This window comes from Halichoeres trimaculatus, unplaced genomic scaffold (assembly GCF_033239565.1).
Source record: "Halichoeres trimaculatus isolate MK-OKI-2021-1 unplaced genomic scaffold, fHalTri1.1 fHalTri1_scaffold_8, whole genome shotgun sequence".
Lineage (NCBI taxonomy): Eukaryota > Metazoa > Chordata > Actinopteri > Labriformes > Labridae > Halichoeres > Halichoeres trimaculatus.
In genome coordinates, this window is record NW_027437186.1 from 26,574,684 (window position 1) to 26,602,543 (window position 27,860).

Consider the following 27,860-nt stretch of genomic DNA (forward strand, 5'->3'; position numbering starts at 1 on the left):
AAACATGCTTCGTCTTTTGATGCCAAACTTCGGTACCCAAAGGGTTAATCACGTAATCAATCTCTAAAATGTATTGGGGATAGGCTGTAATGTTTCATTTCAGCTTCCTTTTTTAGTTAAGCACAACAAAAAGACTATGACTGAAAACTAAGAACTTAGCATTATGCAGGTCAACATTTTTGTTTGATTTTAATTTTAGTTGGCACAAGTTTTCTCTGAATAAAAAAAAAGTGTTTGAACAAGACCATCTTGGGTGACCTCTTGTTCTCTTTTTCCTTTAAGAACTTTGGTTTTAAAAAGGTAAATTGTTTTTTATACCGTTAAATAATGTGCAAAACAGTCTGAATAATCTAAATGAGAAAAAAAATAATACAATCGCGCTCGTGATTTTGCAAAAATGCAATTTTGAAATAAATTTTTTTTACGTATCCCCCACCCCTAGTGGTACACTTTGTTTGAGCTCAAGCAGCACATATAATCCCTGAAGTCTGCTGCAGCCTGAGAAGACATCTGCATGCAGATGAATCGTACCCTCTCACATGTCTCTATGGTCGATTATAGTGACCCAATTACAGATAAAGGAGGAGGATTTTTTTGACATTCAAAAAAACAAAAATCAGACGAAAGTTCATTTACAGTTATAAACTCATTTAAGGTGCACTCAGTGTATACTGACTTATCACTTGTTTGAAACTGTTATTTTGCACTGCTGAGAGTGGAAAAATACCACAGCTGAAAAATAAGACTCAAGATTTGTAATGTGTAATGTCATTTTTTAAGTTCTGAATGATACCCAGTCCTAACTGTAGGACACAATAAAAAACAAAACTGATGCCCCTAATCATGGCAATAAGTTGTATGTTTAATATCTATTTATATTACCTTTTATAATAAGTCATTCCCCATTCAGTATGTGCTAATAGAGAAATGATCTATACAGACCGAAATCATGTTTTGAACCAGGCTGTAAATATGTTTATTTCTGCTGTAAAGACCGGCTTTTTGAATTCTGCAATGGCAGGTGCCGGCAAGCCACACATGTTTATATCAAGGGGCAACATCTGGTTTAGTCTAATTTGTAATAAAGAATTTCACACAAAATTTTGTATTTGTATCAAGAAATCTTTCTTTTTATCTCAATTCTCTACCTTTGATGCCAGATTATCTTTTATTATTTGTTCTAGTAATAAAATCCAACCACAGTCTGGCCTGAAGAAACAGGGCACTTAGTGTAATGAGGAACCAGAATGAAGACGACTGAAGTCACAATTTATGGTTGACGGGGGACGGCTGAGTTGTCTGAAATTAGCCATGAATCCTCTGTAGCCTCCATCGATTGCAGAGATATTTAATTTACCTTCAAGACAAAGAGATCTGAAACAATATTCATTAAACCCTGAAAAAAAATACAAGAGCAAAAAATCTGATGGACAGCTTCAGGATTCTTCAGGTAGAACACAGACGTATAGAAACATGGTTTTGTGCCGCCTTGCTTTGAGCTGGTTCCCTGAATTTCTGGGTCTTAGCAGATCTATATATGGTCAAAAATAAAGCCTGCGCTGCCCTCCTTACATTCAGGGACTCGGACAGAAGAGCTGGCTTTAAAAGAAGAGGAAATGAGGGAGTAATTAAAGAGAGAAGGACACAAATGATGCCCTATTCATGAGGGATTAATCACTGCAAATTGAAGGTGACAACTGGCAGGCCGGTGCAGCGCTGGTCGGAGAGCCCATTGTGCCGTGTACTGGAGCCTGCTCCTCGTCTAATCTCCCATTTGCTGGCTCCCATCTCCCCGTCTGTCACCCTGCCAGCAACATGGAATTTGCAGCTCCATTTGGGACTGCTAAAAAAGGCAAGGCAGCCCAAGTGGAGGAGGTGCAGCCAATGGCGGCTGACCTGTCCAGTTGCTCGCTGTAAAATAAGGGTTTGGAGGAAGGGGGGGGGTTGATGTAACGTAGACACAGCCAGCATGCTGCTCGCTCCTCTAACAGACTGAGATAAGAGAGGATATCTGTGTAAATTTACTTCTCTTTATCTCTCTGAGTCTCCTGTCACCTCCTTCAGACCAGCTCAGCCTCACAGCACCATTACAATCACTAATACTCTATCCTTACAGCTCCAGCTCTACATAAACAGGGAATATCTCCAATTCTTAAAGAGGGTCACATGAGGTAAACTTTAAGAGTTCATAAAATACAATTAATACCCATCAGCACAAAGTGGGACCTGTCAAAACGAGTAACTTCCAATTCATTTCAGCAAGTGCTTAAAATCGGACTAGTGTAAAGGTTAGAAATCAGAAAACCGTCAAAAATTAAGCACAATTTGGGCAACGCTATGACCCGGTGAGGCTAGCTCTAAACTAAACGCCAATTTTTCATGCAACACAGTGGTGGGGACAATTCCCTGTAATGCTAATTGACATCCATTTTTTCCCAGTGTAGAAGAAGACACACTGAGTTTGTTATCATTGACTAAATAAGCACAGCTTAACACAAGTAGCACGTCAATTACATGACACACATTTCTTATTTAGGGACAATGAAGCCATCAAAACTGGCTTACTGTGATATTCTGCACTATCTCAGGTTCAAATTGCACCATTAGAATTTTGCCCTAGATTTGGATTATAACCATAGACTGTAGCGAGAACAGACAGTGCGACGCTGCCTTGTTAGAGCCCAAAATGCAACAGCAACCTAAAATGTAACGAAAAAAATGTTATAAAGTAGGGATGCACGATATTATCGGCACAATATTGGTATCGGCTGATAAAAGCTTAAAAACACGTTTATCGGTATCGGCAGAAATGAACATTTCTGCCGATAGGCACAGCCGATAAGGTGCTATTCAGTTAGGATTATTATTATTTTCCATCTGAAAAATAAGCTCCTTAAATAAAATGTAGCACTTTATTTATTTGCACTGCAGAGCTCTGTGTCTGTCACCAGGTTGTTACAGTAGCTCTAAAATAATTAAATACAACTTGGTTATGTTTAAAAATGCATTGTACATTTAAAGTTCATGTGATCTTAAGAAATTATTTTTCTGTATTTCAATACTGAATGTCTTGAGTTTGAAAAAATAATACATGTCTTATTTATGGTAAAATCAAATATTTTTTGTCTTGTTTTATGTTTGTTTCTTAAACAAACAAGACTGTCACAATAAGAGTAACATATAAATTCCAGTACAGGATAGACTTAGATTTCTTTACAGTGAAAAAAACAAACAAACTTGTGATTATCTGTATCGGTATCGGCCAAAAGGGGTTTCGATATATCGGCACATCGGATATCGGCAAAAATCCAATATTGTGCATCTCTGTTATAAAGTCTAAAATTCATTAACTGGTTGATAATATAACAAAGGTGCTGAGCCCAGAGTGTGTTTAAAAATGTAATAAAGCCTAAAATTTAATAAAAAATCCAAAATGTAACAAGTTATTACATTTTGAGCAAAAATTTAGTACAAAGAGACATGAATCTCCAGAAAAGTTTGTGTTTCAGCTTTTTACCCCTGAGGGAAACCGCAGAGAAGCCTCTGTGGATCTTATTGTTTACAGTCAGACCCAGACCACCTAGAAAGAGATGCATGCACACAAAATGTAAACTATATTGCTAAAAAACGGTCTTAGCCAGAAGTTGTTTATCCCTCATCTCAGGCTTCACCAGAACAACCAAAAAGAGTAGTCGTCGGGTATGATTGTGTTTGGTAATTTGTTTGGAAAAAGTTTAAACTGTTTGAAAAAGTTTTAGTTGAGAGCATACTGAACAGAATTTGACGCAACATTGGTTTAAAACTTACAGATGTTCTAATTCCTGAAAAAGTTGGCTGTTGCAACTTCAGACTGTGGTTTGTGCAAGCTTTAGCACGTCTTGTTAGCCTTCATTGGTTTAATTCCTAGTCTCAACCCTTTGTTGGATAACCATCTATTGTCTGTCCATCAGGTGTTCTTTCTAATAAAAGGCCAAAAATGATGTATTGTTCCTTTTAAAACTCAAACTCTCCCCTTTAGACTGTAAACCAGCTACAAAAAGTATTTTCTCTTTGGAGACGCATTCAGATTTATGTTTGCATAATTGTTTGATCAGAGAATCACTTTCACTTGCAAACAGCGACTGTAATCTGAGCTAATGAGCAGAACAACAAATCAAGTTTAACATTAGTGAAAGGGAGAGAGGAAAGGAGGAAGGGAGAGACTGAGGAGGAGACGAGTGGACTGTGACACTGAGAACTCTTTCCTGAGCCAGATCCTCTACGCAAACATGAGTTGTGGGATTTTGCCACCCCTTTCCAAAAATAACTCAAAAGCATAAAAACATCTGTACTGTAGGCACGGCTGATATTAAGACGCTACAGCAGGAGCCAAAAAGAGGAGCAGGGGGACGACTAGAGGATGAGAAATACTCCCCATTACTATATTAATCCAGTTCATTTTCCTCTGTGTCTGGCATTAATCTCCCACAATGCCTTTCCACAGCCTGTAACTCTAATGTAGGAGCGTTTATCTGCTGCTTTATGTACTTAATGTGAGCTTAGAGAGAAATTAACTGAGAAAAGCTCAATCTTCAGCTCACACGGTGAGTCATGCTCCTTAAACTTTACGTCTCCTCGTCTTACAGAGCACACCGACTCTTCCCTGTGGAGCCGCTCATAGAAGATGCCAAATGATGCATCTCTAAAGGAGTCTGTGCACAGCTCTTTCGGGTGATTGTGTTCCTCTTTCTCTCTGCAGATTACATCTCAGCAGCTCAGGTTTCAGGAGCAGATTGAATCCGCCCCTGAGCAGATGATTAGATGATAAAGACGTGACTCACAGGAGTGTCCAACTTTGACAAACAATCAGAAAAAAGTTGGTCTGTGAAACAAAACAACTCTGAAACTGCACAAGCTGAAATGTAACCCAACTTTAGCTCCTGGATCTGAGGTTTAGAGGGTATTATGATAAGATTTCTACAGCTTTCAGCACGTTGAAATATCTACAAAGAACAGCTTATCACAGATTCTGCCTTCAGCTGATTCATGAACAGTTGTCTCATATTATCTGTCATATATCAGCTGTTTACACAACATTTACAACATGGTCAGAGAAGAACCAGTAGGATGTTTCGATGTGATAAAATAATCAGAATTAGTGAGAAAACATGAGACTTATTGGTCTCCAAGCTGGTTCTGCTCATCCTATAGAGCCTCACAATCTATAATCTGAATATAATGAGTAAAGTCACAAGCGTTAAATCCAGTCTACTGACCTCCTCAGCCTCTCTGTCACTTCTCCAAACTGTCCTACACTTCCCCCTTCAGCTTCTGCAAACTCTGCTGTGTTTAGACTGAAAGTATGACACACTGCAGACCTGATGAAGGCAGACTCAGCCAAGGTGCATTTAGCGATTGCTGTGCAGACATACAGCACAAAACGTTAAAGGCATATACATCCATAAGTTCTGTGTACAAATCATTAGTCCTCAGGACTTTATACAGACTTAGAGGATTTACTTGAAATGGTGATAAACTGCTTCTCTAGCTGCCTTTTTATTTGACCTGAATACGTTTACGCTACCAAACCTTATGGTATAATTTAGAACACTATGAAATCATATAATGCGTTACCCTACAGCACAACACCATACAACAGATTACTTACAGTATGACCAAATATGACACAGTAGTATTAAAAGTACATAATATACTAAATGATAGGATAATGAACAATAACTTGTGAATAATACAAAACCATATGACATCTTGCGATACTGTAACCTGACACGCCAGAGGAACATTTTCATATATAACCGCCACAGAAATATTTCACTAGTCCATCTGGGTAGCAGCTCTTCCGATTTGTTTTCAGAGGCGGGACTTTAAAAAAATTCACAGCTGGTGATTGGACGACCGTTCTGATTAACACACTTACCACGGACCAATCCACATCAACCACGGTATGACGTAGCTTATGTGAGCCGATGCTTCTAAGAAACAATAGATGAACAACTACTGAATCATGAGAAACAGCTGTGAAAAAGGTGTTAGACAACAGCTTCCATTTTTATAAAGTTAACTTAAGAATCAAAGGAACGCTGACAAGTACGAAAGTCTGCTGACGTCACGTCTGCTCCCACAGCTCCCGCCTCTCTTCCCTGATTGGGCTGGTTAGAATTTAGCCGAGTGAATTCTTTGGTCAATGGAGCCTGGTAAGATGGACCTGCAGGAGTTCAGAAACTGAATCAGGCAGGTCCATCTGCTCTGCAAGGTTAGCGATACTGTATGATACAACACAAAATGATACCACATAGTATAGTACAATGCCGTTCAATACAACCTCATACCACACGATTCCTATGCCATTCAAAACCATATGATATGATGAGATACTCTACACCAAAATAAGAAACAAAATAGAATAAAATACCATAAGACTTGAAACAAAACAATACCATACACCACAATACCATACGATACAAAAAGATTTCGTACTCCAAATTTAAAGTACAACATGATACCATACAATACTGTTTGATACCATACAATACCATACACCATAATGGAAAGAGATACCATACAGTACTCAACGACACAATAAAAAACAATATCATACAATGACGTTTGATACGATTCAATGCAGTACTTGCAACGCAGAAAGTAAAAAAAATACTGATTAGAGATATGGAGTTTTTGGGGGCCGATACCAATACTGATTATTAGTAGGCAGAGAGGCTGATAACCAATATTTGAAGCCGATATTAATTTGCAGTCAAAGTGAAAATATTAGTGTAAAAAATTTTGAATAATACAAACTCCAACACTTAACTGCATTCAAATGCCTTCAAGCATATGTTTATTAAACAGCTCCCAGGCTTAGCAGCATGTTTTATAAAGTTAAATGAAAACTGTAAAAAAAAATAGCTAAAGTTTCCTACAGTAAATAAAGTTTTCCAAAATTTCTATGTAACTGCAATAAAAATGGACATAATTGATTTTGTGCTGCCTTTAACCGGCATTTGATGCAGTTGAATTAATTTTCTGTTTGGTTTTACATGACTGATTTTAAATGACCATCTAGGGCTTCCAAAGTGTAGACAGGGAGAAATCCTGTGCAGAGAATCATTAGAGCCAAAACAACACAGTTTTGAATAGGTTTCATATCAGCTGTCATATCAAAAAAAAGACAGATGCCGATATGCCCCAAAATGCCAAATATCTGCCCGATAATCCGTCCGGCCGAAAAATCGGTCTATTTCTAATACTGATACCATTATAACATGATACTATGCAATATTGTAAAATGTGACACAATATTGTTGGTAAAAAAACGAAAAAATTATACCAAACAACATTGTAGGACATGATGCTAACCAGTACCATGTTAAACGATTTGTATGAAACTACACCCCATTGTAAACCACAACCCCTTTGATTGTTTCATTGTTTGTTGTTCACAGAGTGACATTAACATTAGTCTGATAATAAACTCTTGAAAATGAGTTGAATACAATCATTAAAGAAATATTTCAGTATTTACGAGCATCAAACTGCACAATTACGTTTTTCTGAATTAAAAGAATGTGAAGCAAGCAAAGTTAGGAGAACTACTTCTCAACTCTTACACAGATTGTTATTCTGAGTCACCATTTCCAATATGGCGACTTCTATCCATGCTCCTGCAGAAACCAATGGGTGACGTCACTGAGACTGGGTCCATGTTTTACAGTCTACAGCAGGGACAAATTCCCCTGTGAGTCCTCAGAGCCCGTCTCCCACACTCAGACCCACAGCAGGGTCAAAGGTCACAGCATCAATGCCAGCCTCTGAGATAGACATCACATGAAACAGGACATATCGCTTGAATGTTTCCACCAATCCACCTGCTCGAATCTACATCCATACCTCCGCTCTATATCACCAAATGAGTGTGTTGTTGGGGGGCGTAGGGAGGGTGAGGGGGGGATCACAGGACTCCAAAGACAGCTGCAGCTTATAAGGAATGTGAGGGGCCTCAGCCAAGAGAGCAGGCAGGGAAACCATACCATATATGGCAACAGAGGCCGAATCTAATTTTTATCAATGAGCCGAGTGGGCATGAAGAGTGGCTCGACACGTAGAGGTCCGTCTGTCCGTCCATCTCCATCTCAATGTTCCTTTGGTGTGTGCTTTAATAAAACACACACACACAAACACAAACAGACGCGTCAACAGAGGACGGCGTCTCGACTCCCAGCACGTGATCTCCGGAGAGGTGAGGACAGCGGAGCGTGTCTGACGCTGAATTTATGGCTTCACTTCAAAATGTCAAATAGCAGAAGTTTAAGAACATTTACAGCAAAACGGCAAGAAACATCCACCTTCAGGGTCACGACAGAGTCACTCAGACAAATTATAACAAATTAACCCTGAAAATATCTGACCTGCTTCCACTAGCATAAATCTTTAAAGGATCAGAAGTTGGAAATGGTGCGTGCCTTTTCCAGATTCCCAGAGATGTACGCGGTGCTTAACTTACTCACTGTTTCATCCGAGCTAAAATCAAAGATAAATACCTTCATATAGCGTCTGCATGTTTCTGAGCTAACACAGCCCAGACCTGCTGTGATTTATCTGCTCACAGAGGTCAGAGAGGTAATTCTCCTCTGTCCAGAGCCCTTTGAAGGACTATGCAGACTTTTAGCTTTAATTAAAAAACGACCCGGAGCTCAGAGCAGAGGGCTCGCATACAGCAGGCGAAAGTTCAACGCTGTGTTTACAGGAGGAGAGATTATTTTTCACAACTGCCTGTGGATTGGATCTTTTGCTCTCCTTCTGTGCTTCTCTGGCCTTTTTTGGAGAGATTTCCTGAAATATTTATGGTTGACCAGAGACAAGGAGTAACACGGCACAAATACAGACAACTTTCACCTCAACATTTCAACACAAGTATAAGGAACAGAAGTAGGGCCCGAACCTTTTTTTTACATGATAATATGAATAATAATAATGAATATGAAATCAAAGTCAGAACTTTAATTTTGAACTCAGAAGTCAGAATTAAAAAAAAACTTTGTAACTTTGTGTATTCTGATAAAGTTAAAAATCTGAGGAAAAAAAGGCATTTGTATAAAAACTCAAAAGTCTCATTAAAAAGTTAAAAGTCTTAGATTCAAGCCAAACTTGTACGTTTAAAAAAAAATAAGTTGAAATTTCAAAATCAGGGTCAGACTTTACTCAGACACTGGGTAAAAAAAGTCTGAACATTTTAGAAAAAAAAAAGTCTGAATTTTGTTATTAAAGTTGGAATCTTCAGATAAGTTAGGATTTTTGATAAAACACTCAAACAAGGGTGAGAGAAAGACAGGATACTGTAGAAAAGAGTTAGAATTCTGTTTCCCAAAGAATTCTGAGATGTTATTATTCTTCAGGAAAATATTAATTTTGACTCTAATTTTAGAATTCTTGGGAAAAGTCATTATCCTGAGAATGAAGCAAGATTAGTAAAAATGTGAGATTTGAGATGCCTCCTCCTTCATCTATTCTGTGAACATCCTTCATTTGAAAGAAACAGGCACTTTACTCTTCCTTGGATGCATTAAAAGAGAATGAAAGCTTTCTATGCATGTAAATATCTACACATCTACATGAGAGAAGATCATGTGCACTTTTCTAATCATGTCACCGTCTCTGTGACATCTGACTAGCTTTCCTTTTTTCATAAATTTAACTGCTTCTCATGTCTCTGTTAGAAATGAGACCATTGGTGAGTCAGAGACACTTAAAGCTGAGAATGATTCAATGAGCTGTAGGGACAGGAACAGAGATGAGATCATCGAGCCGCAGCATAATCTGTGTGTAATCTGGGTTTTGTCTGGACCCCTTCAAGGAACGGTGTCTGATGCTCACCTTAGTGTCCCCCATGCTCTCAGACTCAGACACCTGGTAGGTGAGGTCCGTCTCCTCGAAGCCAGTGGCACTCATGCGCTGGTCCATGGAGGGGTCCGAGCGTGGGGGCGAATCGGGTGAGTTGAGGCATGTTTGGATCAGAGCTTTCCCCGTTTCACTCGTTATCATGGGCTGGAGTTTTCTGGTGGCAAAAGTGTAGACATGGCCAGTTTCACTCGCCACGAGGAGTAGAACCTGAGTACCCGTCAGTGTGGAGAGTTCGTATGCCTGGAGAAAGACAAAGGAGGGTCAAGACAAAAGAAGAGTCAAGACGGGCTTCAACAAAAGCCTACTCCTACAGTGGTCTGTGTATGCCTGAGACTCTCCCTCATTCAAGAGGAGAAACTTTGTGCTAAAAAGGATGTTTGATGTACTGCTTTGGAACTTCTCAGTGTTAGACTGTCCTACTCCAGTACATTTACTCCAGTATATTTGTGTCCTGAGAATTTCCTAAAAATTCTGTTCTGAAAATTCCTTGAAATCTCCAGACAGAAATGTCCTTTAATTACAGAATAACAGCTTTTGAAATTCTCAGGGTCAAACTAGGTCAAAATTTCTTTACATTTTACAAAAAAAAACAAGATAACTGCTTTTGAAATGTGGAAATATCCTCAAAAATTAGGACAGAAATTTTTCAGTAATTTTCCCACACAACAACTTTGGGAATTCCCAGCATTCTACTGTTCAGAAAATTTCTATTAAGTTTTCCAAAATGCCAGAGTAACAGCTTGAGAAATTTTTAGGATCATAATGTCCCGATGTTTTCCAGCAATTTTCAAATTTCCAGAGCAGATATTTCTAGAAACATCTTTAATATTTTCAAAATAACAACTCTAGAATTCTTCGGGTTAAACAATACTAAAAATATCCAGAAATTTCATGGGGATGGGTTTTGATAAGGTTTTATTGATACCAATGCCCTTATCAATTCTGCTTATTGGTCTGATTCTTCATTGTTTTTCTTATCAATTCATGCAAATGCAAATTTTTATGTACAAGAAGTAGTCTTTACAGTTTTTTGTCAACATTTTATGAATTTTACGGGTAAATAAAAATGAAACTGATCAATGGATCTAGATATCTCTGGACATGAATAAATAAAAATAAGTAAAAATTGCACATCATGTGAAAATGTACTTTTTGAATATGTTATTGACTGAAACAGGACATTTACTGTCTCAAAGTGGTTACGGCAATTCTTTGAGCCATATGCTAAAGTCAGCCATGAACATACAGTAACTTGTCATCTATTTTCCTGGTGGAAACATCTATCTGCAAGTATTTTGCGTTAAGAGTTTTCAGAGTTGTTTACAAAGAGTAATTGTAATATGTTTCCATGATGAAAGTTGAAATTCTGTTTAAAAACTGAAGTTGTATCGATGTATGCTAACCGCAGGCATATCAATGCAGTTTACCCTATACCTTAGCATCAAGCTAGCGCTATGTTATGCTTTTAGGTACAATAGACGATGCAATTATCAGAGTTCTCTTAGGAAACCGTCATCCATTTGCTAAGCTACGATAGCTGCGGCAGAATACTGGTTTATGTTTTATATATATGTATATATATATATATGTATATATATATATATATATATATGTATATATATATATGTATATATGTATATATATATATGTGTATATATATATATATATATATATATATATATATATATATATATATATATATATATATATATATATATATAATTTTTTTAAAGGGCTCACTGAAGACAAGGAGGACTGGTTCAACTTACTGGGACTTAGATTAATTTAATGCAATATAAAATGTCATTTCTGAACAGGATCAAACAGGAATCCACAAAAAGGAAAGGAACAACATGGACTGGTTTAGAAAACATAAGAATACCCCCTAAATATGCTGTGAACTCTGACGTATAGCCCCCATGAAGCTAAAGTAACCAAAGATAGAGTTCCCAGAATAGACTCAGTGATATAGCAGTGGCTGATAGCAATGGGGGAGGCGGGTCTTTGTGTGTTGATCTGGTCCTGACGAAGGACAGAGTTTTTCTACGTGCAGAGAGAGAAGGCTGTGAAACATGAGGCCACCATCACACTGTGCCGCCGTGTCATTTATTGTACAGCAGACACACACACATTCAAACACTAGAATGAAAAGAAGACAATAAGATTCAACACACACACACACACAGACTTGCACACACTGTGAGGCTGCACTCACTGTGACCCTCTGAGAAAACCTTTTCATCTCAATGAGTCATAAGTTCTGTGGATGATGCTTGTGTTGCTGCGAAGGCTCAGAGCCATCAGCGTCACCTTGGTGAGCACATGCACACGCTCACACACACACAAAGATAAAATTGAGAGGTAATGTGTCACTGTGAACTAAAGAGCAGTACAGAGCGGGGAGGAGACAAATCACATTCAAATTTTGAAGGTTTATTGAACGGTTACAAAAACCCGCATTCATACTCTAATACTGTGTTCATTATGAGAAGATCCGAGTGACGCTCGGTATCTGCTCAGGCTCAGAGATAAAAAGCTTAAAGAGCAATAACCTGACGACAGAGAACACAGGTTACTGATACTCAGTACTTGTTCATGTGTTAAAAGTGTCTGAGATGAAAAATGCACCCAGGAAGGAACCTCCCAAACTGAGCTAAAGGCAGTTCCCCAAGTTTCCACCAGAGTCTGTCACCAGCTAGTTGTCTATATTTCTGATACTGTCTCTTTAAGAGCCTTTAAAGCACTCAGAAACTCAGCGTTCTGGAAGCTAACATTCTAGAATGTTCCTCCAAAGACCAAAGAATGGAGCAAAACATTCTGATTGGTTGGTGTTAGTTCATGATGCTCTTGTAAAGGCATTCACCAATCAATGATGTCACAGAAATATTACTGGGGACTCTCTGGTGTCATACTGGTGCAGTGCTAACTCTGCTAATGTTAGCCAAAGATACTGGTTTCCTGCAGACTCTGGGATCCCGCATTTAGCCACGCTTGATCATTCATTTTGACTGTTCTAAATTGTTTTGTTTTGGCACTTTTAGACTGTTTATTTAGTTGGAGTTCATATATTTCTTTTCAGGACTCATAAAGTAGCTGCTTCTGAAAGTCCATTTTAAGCATTAAATATAATTAGAGATCCGTTAGCTATTCATCTATGTTCCTTTACCTCTCCTGGCTTCTATAGACTGATCAAACAACTCTAGCTTACTAGCACCACTAAATTAATCTAATTCTACAGAGACAGGATAACCACCATATCATCAGCGAATAAATCAACGCTCCTCAACAGCCAGGACTTCCAACTGTCCCGTGACAGAGTTTTACTCCGGATAATTCTCATCAAAATAATCAAGTCTTGGCTCCTGCCCTTCTGTGTGCCTACGTGTAATGTCAAAGTACATTCATCCAAATACAGTCACTTCTGGCTTCAACAACACAGAAGCTACTTAGTTACAACTGTTAATGCAGCATCACAATAGAACGTGATGAAGCTCTTTCACCTTTCCTCCGCTCTGCAGCAGCTGCACACAGTCTCCCTCACCACGGCCTGTCTGGCCCACGTCCAAAGGTAGAGCCGGACTAATCAGTCAACTTAAGTGTGCTAGGTGGCAGCACCAAATAGAACCACACAAAGCTTTAATAAGTTTCTCTGCTCGCTGATTGTCTCATAAATATTCATGATGGCGGGGTCAGTTCAGGCTCTAATTGGTTCCTCTGTCAGAGAAAACATCCTCCCTGAGCTCGAACATCAGACAAAGAAGATATACTCAGAAACAAATAGGAACACATGTGGTTTAGAGTTCAACGATAGATACAGCAGCTCCTGTGGTCTCATGCTGCACAGGTGGTTGGTTAAACTTCAGGAGAGACGTTATGAGGCCTGCTTTGTGCTTTTTGGCTCGTTTTCAAGGCTCACTTCTGCACCTACATAGAAAGCAGTGTGTGTGTGCAAGATGTGATGTAACACCTGTGTGTTCCTGCTATGACAAGTCAAAACCTCACTCTCCAATTCCTCTACTTAACTGTGTGCTGCCATCACGTTAAGAATAGTTTTTGACATTTTTCTACTTATGCAATACCAATTTCCTGGTTCTAGTTACTTTATTGACTGTACAGTACACATTGTCTGACATGCAATATGCTTTGTTTGTGAGGAAGAGATGTGTAGTATTTTGAGCTACATTGTGAAGCATTTCTAGCTTTATATCTATCATTTAAAGTGTTAAGTATTTTAAGCTTAAGTGTACTGCATTAAAAGCTGAGGTGTACAGAATTAAAGAGTATAATATTTAAAGCACCAGAGTGTAGTGTTTAAAGCCACATTGCATAGTATTCATTCAAAGCCACAGTGCGCAATGTTTTCAAAGCTACACTGTGCAGTATTTAAAGCTATAGTGTTTTTTTAAAGCTACAGTGTAGAGCAGTTAAAATGTTAAGTATTTTTAACTTAAGCTGAAAAAATGGGTTTTTGTTTTTGGAAAGAAAACTCTAATTTTATCAGTTCTTTTTTTTTTAAGGTTCAAGTCATTTTCAGTATTTCACAACTGAATGAGACAAAATGTTATAGCTTTTGAGGGAAAAGGGAAGTTCTAACAGTATAACACAATCATGGTGACAGTAGCTATTTGCTCGTCAACAAACATACTTTGGATGACACCTTGTCATGTCTGCTTCTAGGAGCAGTTTGTACTTATAGTATGCGTGTGTTTATTAAATATGAAATAGTAATTTGTTTTATAAAAATACATCAAAGTTTATGAATTTAAAATTTTATTTTCTCAATATATAGTTTGTAAGTTGCAATGCTGTTTTTATGTTCAGCATGGAAAATCGCCTGCTCTTCCATTCCCTCATAGTCTCAATGACACGTTTAGGAATTGAAACATGGTACCGTTTGATTTTAAGCGAATCAGTACTCAGTATGTCAGACATAATTGGGTTGGTACCCATAAAAGTACCTGATTCAGTACCCACCCCAAGGTGTGACCACGGGCGGTACTGGCCAGCAAGGGAACAGCTCTGCTGGGGTCAATCCTGCTCAAGTACGGCATGGTTTGGCCAGTGTGACCGCGCCCTGAGTCTAATATACAGTAAGTTTCACAGAGGCTTCTCTCTGTCCTCCTGGGGTATAAGCTAAAACATAAACTGATTATCTTATGATTACAGTCTCTCCAGTTTGCTGAAAAAACATCATGATGCAGATTAGTCAAAAGTCAAACTTTAAATTTAAACTTTTTTAAACTTTAAAGATGTTTGTTGGACTGAGGAAGAAAAAAAGGATAAGAATCTCAGAGATTTGAGTTCTGACTGTTTTTATAGAATGCTCATTTATCCTTTGAATCCTGAGACCAGGGGAAAGAAATCTTTCTTTGATCTTAGGATTCTAAAACTCTGTGCTTAGATCTGATTGGTCGATACTTCTCCACCGACTGAAACCTGCCACCTCTCCTATTTAAGTGCAGTTCTGCCTGTTTAGGTTATATATTGTTATGTACACAGAGATTTCATCAAAGCATGATGAGATTATAAGAGAAGAAGATAGAGAGTAACTGTGTGGAGAATAAACAGGCCTCTTCTTCACTCACCACATGCTTCAAAATGAAACCAGTTTGAGACCAGTCTACTATAAATCCTCCCACTCCACCCACCTGTCAGTTTGTGATGGCTGACACAGCGTGGGCAACAATTTCAAAAAATCTCCATCAGCACACTTTGTCAAATCGTGTTTGTGTTGCCAAGAACCTACATAAAGACACCTCAGTTTCCACGACAACAGTCTGCAACACACACACACACACACACACACACACACACACACACACACACACACACACACACACACACACACACACACACACACACACACACACACACACACACACACACACACACAAGCAAAACACTGCAGAGTACAGAGAGCGGGCGCTTCAAAGTAACACAAGGACATGTTAAAACTCCTGCAGTTCCATAAAGTGCAGCAAAGAAGTGTTTATCTCAGGTCAGGATACTGTGGTCCAGCTGACAGAATCACCCCAACATGTTATATTTTTAAAGAGATAGTTCACTGCTTTTCTTTGAAGTGGTGTTGTATGAGTAACATGTCTCTAGTAGTTGTATTAGCAACAAATGATGCTGGGCAACTTAGCTCCTATGATGAGAAACAGTTCGCAAGCTAGGCTACGGTGCACTACAGACAGGGTCGAGTCTGACATGTACATGAACTCATCTATAGACTCTGACCCAAACACTTATCAACACTAAAGTGGTCTAAGGCACTTTTCTTCACAACCAGGATGCAATTTTTGTCTTTGCACCATTTGTGAACATGCTCTTTCCATCTACAGCACACTGGATTTTTTTTCCACAAATTTTCCAGTAATTTCCAAGAAACTTCCAGAGTAGCAGCTTTAATGAATCTTGCTGTCTAAGGCACTTTCAGAAATTTTCAGGAACTGTTAGAAAAACAGCTTGTGAATGTTGAAAGTTGCACTGTCCTGGTGATATCCAGAAAGTTTCTCATTTTTCAATGCAGATATTTCTAGAATAACAGCTACAGATATTGCCAGGATTATAATAACCCAAACATTAACAGCAATTACAAATTTGGAAATTTTTTAAGGTTACGCCATCCTGTGGTTATTCAAAAATGTCATGACAGGACCTAAATTTCTGAAAGTTCTCAGGACACAAGTTTCCAAATATTTTCAGGACTCTAAATATGTCCACGAGATGTCATGTGGACACCTGTATGAACCAAAGTTTACTGCAGAAAAGGAAACTCAATGCACAGAAAGACATAGAGAAAATTCTGGAGAGAAGGAGAACTCCTGAGTCACCTGATGGTTGCAGGTGTGTAAACTGAGAACCAATGCACAAGAACCAAGAGGACACCAGGGACTTGGTACCATCAGATCTTCTGAACTTTTGGGTATTTAAATAAATCATCAGTTTACAAACAGCTGCAATCTGTGATGCTCACCAACCAGAGTCCACTGAAAAACTGAATGGACAAGTTGCCAAACTGAGACCTAAAATGTCCAAATTCAGAAACACAAACACCATGGATTTCAGTAACTGGTTGGTTAACAGAGAAGTTTCTCTGTTTTCTCCTTGGAGACAATGTGTTACCTTTGTATCTGTAAACTTTCAAGGTGTCAACTAAAAACATCACATCATCCTCCGGTAGAACCATTATTTATGAGTCTGGTTGCATTTTCATCTCTTTTAGGTCTGCAGAACTGAAAAAAATGCTGAAACCGAGATGTGTTTGGGTCAAAGAGTCTCTTTAAATTAAAAAAACTACACATCAGACCTAACCTCGTCTATAGGGAAAAGTAGCCTGCTTCTTCCTCCAGCAGTCTCTTATTGAAGATCACTAATACTTGACCATACAATCCATGAAACATGATACTCATACAATCACACTTAACAGTAAAACATCCCTTTAAAGCATCTTTCTAGGCGGAAATCAGTCAAACCATTGAAGGATACAAGAAAATTCTGCATGACCTGATAACATTGCTGAACATTACTGCTATGATGAATTGATGTGCAACAGTTTAACATTAATGAAGCATGCATGAGAGTCATGCTGCCACACTGCATGGAGTTTGTTTCACTTGAGTTTAAAGTCATTAAAGTGATTAACTTCATGTTCATGCTTGTTTTATTTACTTGCTGGTTTTGCTAAATATGTTCTTTCTTGCTGGGGATTTTTCAGATCTGCAGGCTCATGCAAAGTGCATGATGTTTCATGAAAAAGTCAAACAGTCAGCCCCAAACACTCACCAATGCATCAGGTATGTACCTTAAAGTCAGCGATCAGTTGGTGTGGAGATCAGGAGTAAAGCAGCGGTCACTGAGGGGAGCTGAAGGCTACTGATAGAGAGTTGTCTATTGTGCATACTCATTTCAGGGTTACAGTACAAATCCAGTTCAATCTGCAGCTCAGGTTGAAGGATTTGCTGCTTTTCTTTGTCATGACTCATAAAAAACAAAGATTCTTTGGGTTTTTGTCTGTTGGGTAAAGACCTTTGGGTTTGAAAGACTACAATTTTATTGGCTGACCAGGAGGAAAGAAGATGGATGTGTTGCAGCTCCTCTGTCTGAGTGAATGCTCTCTGACTGTCCTCTGATGTGTCCTCCTGAGGTTTAGTCAGCTGTTGGCACCTCCAGGCTCTGCTGCTCACCAACACATGGCTGCAGCCTGCAAGCAAAGTCCTGCTGCTCAGTGACAGAGGAACAGGCTGAGCACATGGGAGGACCTACAACACGTACTGGAATGAGTGTGTCAGTTTATCTGGAACCTGTGTGTGTGTGTGTGTGTGTGTGTGTGTGTGTGTGTGTGTGTGTGTGTGTGTGTGTGTGTGTGTGTGTGTGTGTGTGTGTGATGATTGGGGGTGGTGGGCATGGTCATAAATAGAATTGTCATTTGCTCAGGTCTATTTAAAGCTCATTGCCATCATGAATGTTCTGACTTCCTCACATCACTGAGTCAGTTTGTGCCACAGCTGCTCATGGCTCCTTTTAATGTGTATAAAATATCAGAACATGCTTGAATGCCGAGTTATACTTGTGATTTAGATAAAAGAAGCAGCTCTTCCCCCTGACTGCATCAAACAGGTGATGAAGGTGCCCCTCTTACGCACAGCTCCAGAGGGCCTCAGCCTCTCTGATCAAGTGTTTCTAAGTTGGAGAACATCCAAACACGAGCACCTGACTTACCTTTTTCATAATCCCCGTCTTCCTCTTACTGAAGGTGGTGTAACGTCTCAACTTGTTGTCAATAAATTCCATCTTAATCTTGACGCGTCCACGTGTCTTCTTCCCCGGCTTCGCCCCGGCGACCCCTCCGGGAACCATGCCGTAGCCTCCGGGAGGAACCCCCACGTCCTGCCCAGACACCGCCGCCTCCATCTCCCCTCTCTCTCGTTTCACCCCTCTCCTGCTGTCCCCGAGTGAACCCACTGGGTCGTCCTCGTCTCCTGAGTCCGAGTCGTTGTCGGAGCCGCTGCAGAGCGGAGCGTTCTCTCTGTCCGGGTCGAAGCGGGCTCCGTCCGGCAACACGACCCCCGCATTCAGCGCCACCATGCCCCCCTGCACAGCGCTCTGCAGCGGGGTCACCCCGGTGCCGTTTCCTGGTCTAACACCTCTCGGCCCACCTGGTCCGTTCGCCCCCAGCATCCCGATAGAGTCTCTGTCCCCCTGCCGCCCCGCAGCGCTGTACCCTTGCGCGAGCACCACCTGCCCTGCTCTCACCAACACCGGACGGATCCCGGTGCCAACACCCCCCGACCCGTGTCCTGTAGTTCCTCTGCCTGAAGCGGCCCCGTTTCCTGATGCTGCCGATCCGACCCGGCTCGGTAACATTCTATTTACTGGACCGAGTCAGTGAACACCAGCCGAACCAGCTGGAGCGCGCCGTGTCGTGAGACGCCAATAAAACGCATGCGCCTGTGTGAGGAAATGTAAACAAACCGGGCCGGTCGATGGTTCGGAGACTGCAGGAAATCACCGAGACAAAGTTTGGAAAGTGATGCTGCCCCAGAGACCCTTCAACCCCGCTCAGTTTGCTCACCCTCCTCCTCTATTTCCAAAACTCCGAGCACTTTCTCAAAAAGGAAAACGCGAAGAGCGCCTCCATGATCCCTCCGCCCAGTCAGGTAGTCCGCTTTGTCCGCTGTAAACAACACACTCTCTCTTCACTTGACAGCTTTGAACGCATCAATATTGAAACCTTGACTCTGAACTCACCTCCTCAGAGCTCTGTGACGCGTTAAAATCTCTCTTAAAAGATCCGAGTTTGAGCCAGAGGAAGGATATTACACACAAGGACTACTTTCCTCCTTATAAAGAGATACAATGTTTCCTTATTTGGTGCTGTCTCTCCTTATTTGGTGAGTCACAGCGACGCCTATTGATTGGCTGTGGATTATCTGAGCTGTGCCGTGATTGGTCGGTGAGGCGGGCTCATTGGAATAAATACCAAAATGGTTGCGCCGCTGTCGACGTCACACTAAACAGGCTGAGGCACCGAAATAACAAAACATCATCTTTTTATTCCCCTCAGGGAGAAAAACTGAATTCAACCAAGAGTGTAATGTCACAGAATATTTCCATTGAACTGTTTTAACTGAAACAATTCATCTTTATTCTATCAAAGAAACCATTGTTTAATTAAAACTGGATTTTCTGCACTAAAAAGTTTATTTTAGACTCTTTAAAGGTTTTTGTGGTCTATGAATGTTTTTTACATTGTAAACTCACATCTTTCCCTGTAAATATATCAGCTTATAGACTCTTAGTGACAATACACTTTAAAGACAACTAACATATTATACAAACTCTATAAGCAGTTGTTGCTGACTGAATTTACTGGGGGTGTTTCACCAAACCCCTGCTTTAGATCCACTTGGTAGCAATACCTGGAGTAGGTGAAACACATATTGGTCCATAAACCCAAATTATGGAATTATTTTGCACAAGGCATGTGTTGGATTATAATGGACTTGACCTCCGCACAAAAGTTAATTCAAAAAGTCAGTGCCAACACAGAAAAAGTCAAAATGTATCAAGTGTTTATGTCTAGTTTTTGTAAAAAAGTTAGTAAAAATGGTCTATTAGACTTCATATGAGCCACATTTAGCTGATTTCAAGATGTTCTAGGCAAAAATGATGCCTTGATTGGTGATAAGAATGAAAAACATGCATGTGTTTCATTTTCCTTTTAAATTTTTGTTTTTTTCATCTCCATTTACTCTGTAAGCAATTCAAGTGTCACCTTTGTCTTCTAGGGTCTTGAAACAAGACATTTTACTGGACTTCCAGGTGAATGTCGCTCACATTACATCCAATAGAACACTTTTCCCTTAAAAACAAGACAAAAACATTTGTTTAGATTTCAGTTTTGCAGCAAGATGACTCCAAATACTTCTGCTGACTTAACATCTGATGGGTCCAAGCCGCACAAAGAGGTCAAGTAATCCAATGCAAGTAAAGCGCAGTAATGAAATTTCTTGCATTCTACAGACAAATATGCGTTCAAATATTGCCTCAAAGTTGGTTTGCATCTGAGGAACAGTGAAAATAACACAAAAACCCAAATGAAGTCAGGAGCAGTTGTTTATAAAGTTTGTGTGATGAATCATTCGTTTTATAGTTGTATTAATGCCCCCAAGAGGTTCTAATGTGAAGTCTCTTTAGGGGGAAGGAGATGTGTATACACTTTTCTCAACAATAATCCAACCAAAAACATCCTGAAAGAGTCTAAAAAATTCTTTACAAAATTGATTTTAACCTTTACCAAACATTTTGATGAACAGATGTGTTGTGACTTTTTGCAGTATGTAGCTTTTTTGTAAGATGCATCATTTATTATGGGGACATTGCAAACTTTCATCATATGATGAGAGTGCATTTTGTTAGTGACATTGATAAAGGCAGTCAAAGTGTGAGTGAACATGAGATAGAAATCATTGCAAAAATTACTCAGTTTAACATCCTACTGCTGTAGAAAAGCGCAGCTTCAGTTTAGCACTCTGAACATTTTGTTTACCTGAGTGTTTGAGCTGGTGCAGCTAACCCTGTCCAGCTGGTGCTGCAGACAGGTTAAAACAGAGTGTTTGTGAAGTCATCCTCATCTAAGGTTTTTTGGCAGGATGCTGCAGGGGGATTTTTGTTCTAATGAATCAGCTCAATTAAGTGTTATCTTATCTTTACTAAAGGGAGATTTAGAGGGAGAGTAGTTTCAACCACGCTTTTTGTCTCTTGCTAAACTTATGTGGCCTCCTGTGACCTTGAATGAAATGTGATGTTAAAAAGAATAAGAACTCATGAAGGAATTTTGTTCTGTATCTATAAAAGTCTAAATTCACAAACTGAGATCTTACAATGCTATGAGGACAAGTTCTTCAACATTAGGGCTGAGAAGATACAACTCTACTGCCCTCTGGAGGTTGGTGATGGAACATGCAGAAAGGAAGACTGTCTAAACGTGCTTCAACTACTTTTAAATGCATTACTAAAACGACTAAGGATGATATTCTCAGGATGGTATTTGTTTTCGACTTTAACAGTTATAGTTTGAACAGTTAATGATGTCTTTCTGCTCAGGTTGTATTTTTTTCTTTCACTGTTTACAAATACAAAAATGCACTTCTTTAAGTAGCTGCAGCTTTATGGTGATTACAAGCTTTAGATTCAATAAGTTCTTTGTTTCTGAGTGATGTATCACCTTCTTTTGACCTGTATGAAAGAGCACTATGCAGCTGTTGTTTACACACACAGCCTGAAAATCAACTTGCACAGACTTGCTGGATGTCGGTGAGAAACCTCAGAGAACATTTCATCATCTTAATTATTGGTACTGAACATTAGAGTATGTGGAAATGCAGCTGCAGGCAGAAACTGGGACAGACACTCATCTGGTGGCCTGGAAGTTTGAAGCTGTGTGTAAATCAGATGTTAACTTCATGTCATTTGATTTATCTCAGACAAAGTTAGCTAATTTGACTGTTCGTCATGCAATTAAAAAAAAAAAAAATCCTCCTAAACTCTAAAGGTCTTAAATGACATCACCTTTAAACGATCAGGTGCACAAGGCTGCAAAGACTGTTTTGGACGGTGCTTTACCAATTTAGATGTTACCTGACATCACTTAGCTACATCTGCTGACCCTCTACTGTTCATTTTTCATTCACTCAAACCCAAGGTGCCTGAAGGACCAACTCTTGGTGTGATCTCAGGCCCTTAGAGACTGGACAGGAAGTAACCTTATTTCTAGTCAGCTTAGTCACAAAAAAATAATTGCAAATATAGGAATTACACATTAAAGTGTAGACATTATGCTGTAGATCTAAAGACTTAGGTTGATTAAAGCTATGTTATATCTATAATTACAGGCAAGCTTTGCTTTTTGAAATGTCATCACTGGTTGCATCTGTCTCTATTTCAAGATATTAAAAGACAAATTAGTGCCTGTATTGCTTATAAAGAGTAAAAAAGATGGACTTGTTTAGTTTCTTCGAATAGATAATTCCCTAAGACAAGAATCTAAGCAAGTACATCTTTTTCACTCTTGAAAGTAATCCAGACATCATTTTTGTTTTTAATATTGTGAAATAAGACATTTTTCTGGATGTCAGCTGAGCGTGCATCTGACAAAATCGCCTGCTCAACATTGAAGCTCCTGTAGATGCTTCCCTTTTTGCAGCATGAATGACAACAGGCGGGATAAAAACACTGTGAACCTTTATTAACAGCAGCATGTATACATCTGTAAATATCTGGGATTACTGTGAACATTTGCTGAAGCAGATTAAAAAAAAACACGACTAGGTGTGAGCGCCTAGCATCATAAAACCAAACACTAAAAACAAGGTATAAAAACAGGTTCATACACAAAGGCCTTTGACTGGGATTAGATAATGTAAAAAAGAGGGAGACGGGACAGAGAATCCTTCATTTAGCAGGCACTTAAAGGAGCAGTCACTCTTTTTGACCTCTTTAACTTCAGCTAGTTTGCAGCCTGAGCGCTTGCTGATTGGACCGTGAGAGAAGTACCTTGCGATAAGAAACAGATCAACAGACAGGACCTTCATTTTAAAGAGGCAGGCACCTGTATGTCCAACTACATGTGTAACAGAGGGAGTTAGTTAGTGCATGGCTTCTACTTTATGTACACACTGCCTGCTTGGACCAGTCACTCTGCAGCTCACACTGAGCATGTTGAGAAACTGTTATTGGACCTCTGGAGAAATGATGCTGCAGGTTAAACACAGTGATAGGCTGCATCCCTGTAACATGATAAAGTAACATGTCGGGTTGATTTACCCGTCTGTGCTGACGATAAGCACCTTAAAGTTAAAATAAGAACACACTCGTACAAAAAGCCCAAAGTGGCACAGTCACGTCCATTCTCAGAGTTTCCTTGGCGATAAAGTTGATCTTTCAGATGTTCCTGTAGTTTAAGTGACGATTTTTCCCGCGAGATTCCTGACTCTGCGTAAACCTTCATACAAAACTCCACTATTGTTGAACACAGGAGCACGGTGAAACACACACAAACACACACACAAACACACTCACTTCAGTGTGTTTGCATTTTAAGCTTGAGAAGGCCAAATCAAAACTCAAACTTCACCTCACTTAATTTTCTTTACATCAGACCAAGAAAAAACACTCTGATTCAAAATTGAACTGTTTTTCTTATCCTTTGACTTGTAATGTGATTTTTTTTTTTCATCAATCAATCTGAGTGTGTGAATGTGTGTGTTTGTGGAGAGGTAGAGGCACTGAGGTCGGGAGGCTCCGTGGATCAGAGATGTCTCAGGGTTGGGTGTGGGAAGCAGGCGGGGTCACAGTGAACCACAGATGGGGACTCCTGTGGGGTGTGTTTGGGCTCGTCCATGCTGCGGTTAAGGCAAACTCCTGCTTTTGCTCTCCGTGCACACATACATACACACACACGCGAGTCTGTTTCCTCTGATTGAGCAAAGAAGTCTCGTTTGAAATGCATAAAAAAGTGTTTTTTTTCCCCTCCTCCCTGAAATGTGTGAGAATCCAGCATCGAGTCTTTATTTGGGGAAGGGGGTGGGGCACAGTCACCCTCAGACTTTGCTGTCAGACGGCAGCTCTCCCAGCGCGTGGACGATGTCGGTGAAGGACGGACGCTCTTTCAGGCTGAGCGCCCAGCAGCGACACATCAGCTTATAGATCTTAGACGGACAGCCGTCAGGAGGAGGCAGCTTCAGCTTCCCCGTCTGCAGAGCTGGAGAGACAGAGAGAGAAAGGTTAGAATGAGGGAGGAACACAGAGGAACATCTTTCACTGGAGGATGGCGTGGTGAGGAGGGAAGGCAGATAGCTTTGAAACTGTCAGGAGAGGACAACAGATAAAGTTAGACGGCAACAAACCCTGGTGCAGAGGCTGTCGACAAGATATTTTCTGTTTTTTTAGATCATGATCAATCGCACAATGGACAATCATGCAATTAAACACAAGTAATCAAAGTTAAATGCCTTTAATCATGTGAAACCACAAATAATTGCAATTATTCATTCATTCATCTTCTACTATTTATCCTGTTCAGGGTCAGAACCAGGATTCAAGCTCGTGGTCTTCTTGCTGTGAGGCAGCAGCGCTAAGCACTTCACCACTGAGCAGCTAATCACGATTAATCACAAGTAAATGCGAATAATCATGAGTAATCACAATTATAAGCAATTGATCAAGATTAACCTCAATTAATCACTTGCAATTTTGATTAACCTTTAGCCTCCTAATGTACAGTAATTTAAAGGGGTATTTTCAGACTCTTTTCAACACTCTTATTAAGATCTGTAAAAGATTATCAAGATAAGAGTGGAAAAATATGCCTACTTACTATACCCAAATACACTTATTTCATTTCAGGCAGGATTTCATATTTTTGATCTTTTGGATTGGTTCAACATTTTATCTGTTGGTGGTCATAAAATTTTTATCTTCCTTTTCATATCTGTCATTATATGGATCTTCTGCTATTTGCAAAATGTTTTGTTCCCTTACTCATATTTCATAATAACGGTCTTAGATCATTTTTAATCCAGTTTTGAAAAGTTGTTAAAAATAATTATATGATTTGCATCAGTAGTTTTCATGTTCGGAAGTTCAAAAGATCCTTCCATATTGATTATCTATGTCTAGAATGTTCTAGTATTCTAGAACTACTTCTGTTGCTCTCCATACAAACTGTTTTTCCTGAAGACACCTGATTGGTCAACACAGCTCGGACCACAAACATCAAACTTTCCCTCCTGATTTCTGAATCTGGACTCAGATTAAGCCATTGCAGCATCATACTGACCTTCCAGCACTTCGTCATCGTTCAGCTTGTCATGCGGCATTTCCCCGTGACTGAACACCTCCCACATCAACACTCCGAAGGCCCACACGTCTGACTTGGTGGAGAAGTCGTCCTCAAACACTGACTCTGAGGGGAGCCAGCGGAGCGGGATCCACGCTTGTCTGTAGTGGTAGTACTCACTGAGGACCCAGAGAGTAAGAAGAAGAAATGTCAGTCAGTGGACATCATCGTCATGGGGTTTAGGTAGACTCATCATCAAAGACAGACCTGTTGTAGACGTCCTTGCTGAGGCTGAGCGTCGACACCTTCACACGTCTCTGACTATTGATCAGACAGTTTCTGGCAGCAAGGTCTTTGTGGACAAAGCGGTGATTGGAGAGGTGCTCCATCCCATGAGCCACCTGGGCACAGATAGAAACCTGCAGAAGAAGAGCAAGTGTGTAAAAAAATAGAGGATGCAGAAAACACCAAAGAGCTTTAAAGCTAGGTGTTTTTTCTAATGTCCAGCAGGGGGCGACAGCAGTTTATAAGAAAATGGTCCCGCTTCTCAGCTGATCTATCTATTTTCATTTCAGTTTAAACGTTTTAATTTCTTAGTTTCTCTAAGTCATACTTTTGGGTGTTAAGACCTTTATTTTGAAAAGGATAGGAGTGGATTGAGCAGGTAACTGGGGCATCTGGCTGGAAGAAAACCCTGCCCGCCTGCTACATTTTGTTCCTTTATTTTTTTAACCTTTTAATGTCTGGTTTTAGTCTAAGACCAGGATGACATAGTCTAAGCATGGATGACCCACAGCCTGTGTGTGTAGTCCTGTCAACAAACTGTTAAGCCTCTTAGCTGTCCATCATTTAACTCTTACTTTGGTCTTGGTGCTGATTGGCTGAGATTTGATCTTGTCATCTTTGCTTTTGGAGATTCTCAGGAACTGTTTCAGATCTCCCTGAAAAGAGGAAACAAAATGAGACAAGGTTACGTCGATAAACAACATTTCAAACTGCTGCCTGCCATACGTGTGTGAGTGTGTGTGTGTGTACCAGGTCATAGTACTCCAGTATCATGTAATGGGGCTCTGCCTCCCTGCACAGACCCAGCAGACGGACCACATTGGGGTGGCTGAGCTTGGCGAACATTTCAGCTTCGCGTCGAAAGTTGAGCTGCAGCTGCTCATCTCTGGACTGAAGACTCTTCACCAGAACCACCGTCTCGTCCTCGCTCTCCTCCAGACCTTTAGCTTTGCAGAGCAGCACCTCACCGAACTCTCCTTTACCTGAACACACACACAAACAGACTCTTACTCTCTGAAATCCTCAAAGGAACGTAATTAAACATGGGGATAACTCCTCGTACCCAGCGTGGTGATGGTCTGCAGATTGGTTCGGGGGAAGTGCAGTTTGTCATTGTTGACGTGGCTGTGGCGTTTCTCTGTTGTGGCAATGGTTCCCATGTTTGTGAGCGCCACCTCCTCCTGGATCTCAGCTGTGGTGTGACCATTTTGTTGAACAGCGCCCCCTGAGGACACAGGACATGTCAAACAGGGTCAAAGATCAGGGTCTCAGTGCTTAGAAAGGCAGTTGTTTTGATGTATCGCTGTGATTTGAACTTATTTATGCTTTCAGTTTGAAAAGTGCTTCACAAATACAGTGTTATTTAATGTGACTCTTTCTTATTTTAAGCATTGTTTTCTTTCTACTTTCTGTTTTTCTTTCTACATTTTGATATTTTTTACTCATATTCTGCTCAGAGTTAGTATAGAAGAACAAAAATACAGCTTTGTAATGTGAAGGTGTGAATTTCTGGTGATTGTCATGTTAAATGCAGTAGCAAAACTGTCCACTAGATAGCAGTAGATGTTCAGTAACTTTTCAACAATTTTCAGTGAGAGCACCAATCAAGATGAGATTTTAAGTTTGTGTCTACATTTACTTGGCATTACTTTGTAAAATCCCCTTTTTTTTTTACATTCAAGGTCATAAACATGAAACTTCTCCTCCTCATGTGTCCAAAACAGTTTCCTAACTTTGGATTTAGTACATTTAAGGTGATTCGTTGATGATTTTTATGGTAGCTTTTATTTAGAGCTTTGGGTGGACGCTAACTGTGAAACAGTGCCGACATTTC

At 39.9% G+C, this 27,860-nt stretch overlaps 2 protein-coding genes across 7 annotated transcripts in view; both read right to left on the bottom strand.

Annotated features, from left to right (window-relative positions):
• Positions 1-19,689, bottom strand: part of LOC141795192 (serum response factor-like) — a 36,028-nt gene extending 16,339 nt beyond the window's left edge. For 2 of the 4 annotated variants that reach the window (XM_074675993.1, XM_074675991.1), the window contains exons 1-2: positions 18,622-19,689; positions 9,871-10,137 (exon numbers count right to left, since the gene is read on the bottom strand). In XM_074675993.1, coding sequence (XP_074532094.1) covers positions 9,871-10,137; positions 18,622-19,266 — 912 coding nt within the window. In that variant the 5' untranslated portion in view covers positions 19,267-19,689. The remainder of the gene's footprint in view (positions 1-9,870; positions 10,138-18,621) is intronic. The other 2 variants (XM_074675992.1, XM_074675990.1) reach the window with 2 other exon arrangements.
• Positions 19,690-23,140: 3,451 nt separating this feature from the next.
• ptk7b (protein tyrosine kinase 7b) overlaps positions 23,141-27,860 on the bottom strand; it is a 91,724-nt gene continuing 87,004 nt past the window's right edge. For all 3 annotated transcript variants that reach the window (XM_074675478.1, XM_074675477.1, XM_074675475.1), the window contains 6 exons: positions 27,090-27,251; positions 26,777-27,009; positions 26,602-26,682; positions 26,009-26,160; positions 25,742-25,920; positions 23,141-24,664 (listed from right to left, as the gene is read on the bottom strand). In XM_074675478.1, coding sequence (XP_074531579.1) covers positions 24,504-24,664; positions 25,742-25,920; positions 26,009-26,160; positions 26,602-26,682; positions 26,777-27,009; positions 27,090-27,251 — 968 coding nt within the window. In that variant the 3' untranslated portion in view covers positions 23,141-24,503. The remainder of the gene's footprint in view (positions 24,665-25,741; positions 25,921-26,008; positions 26,161-26,601; positions 26,683-26,776; positions 27,010-27,089; positions 27,252-27,860) is intronic.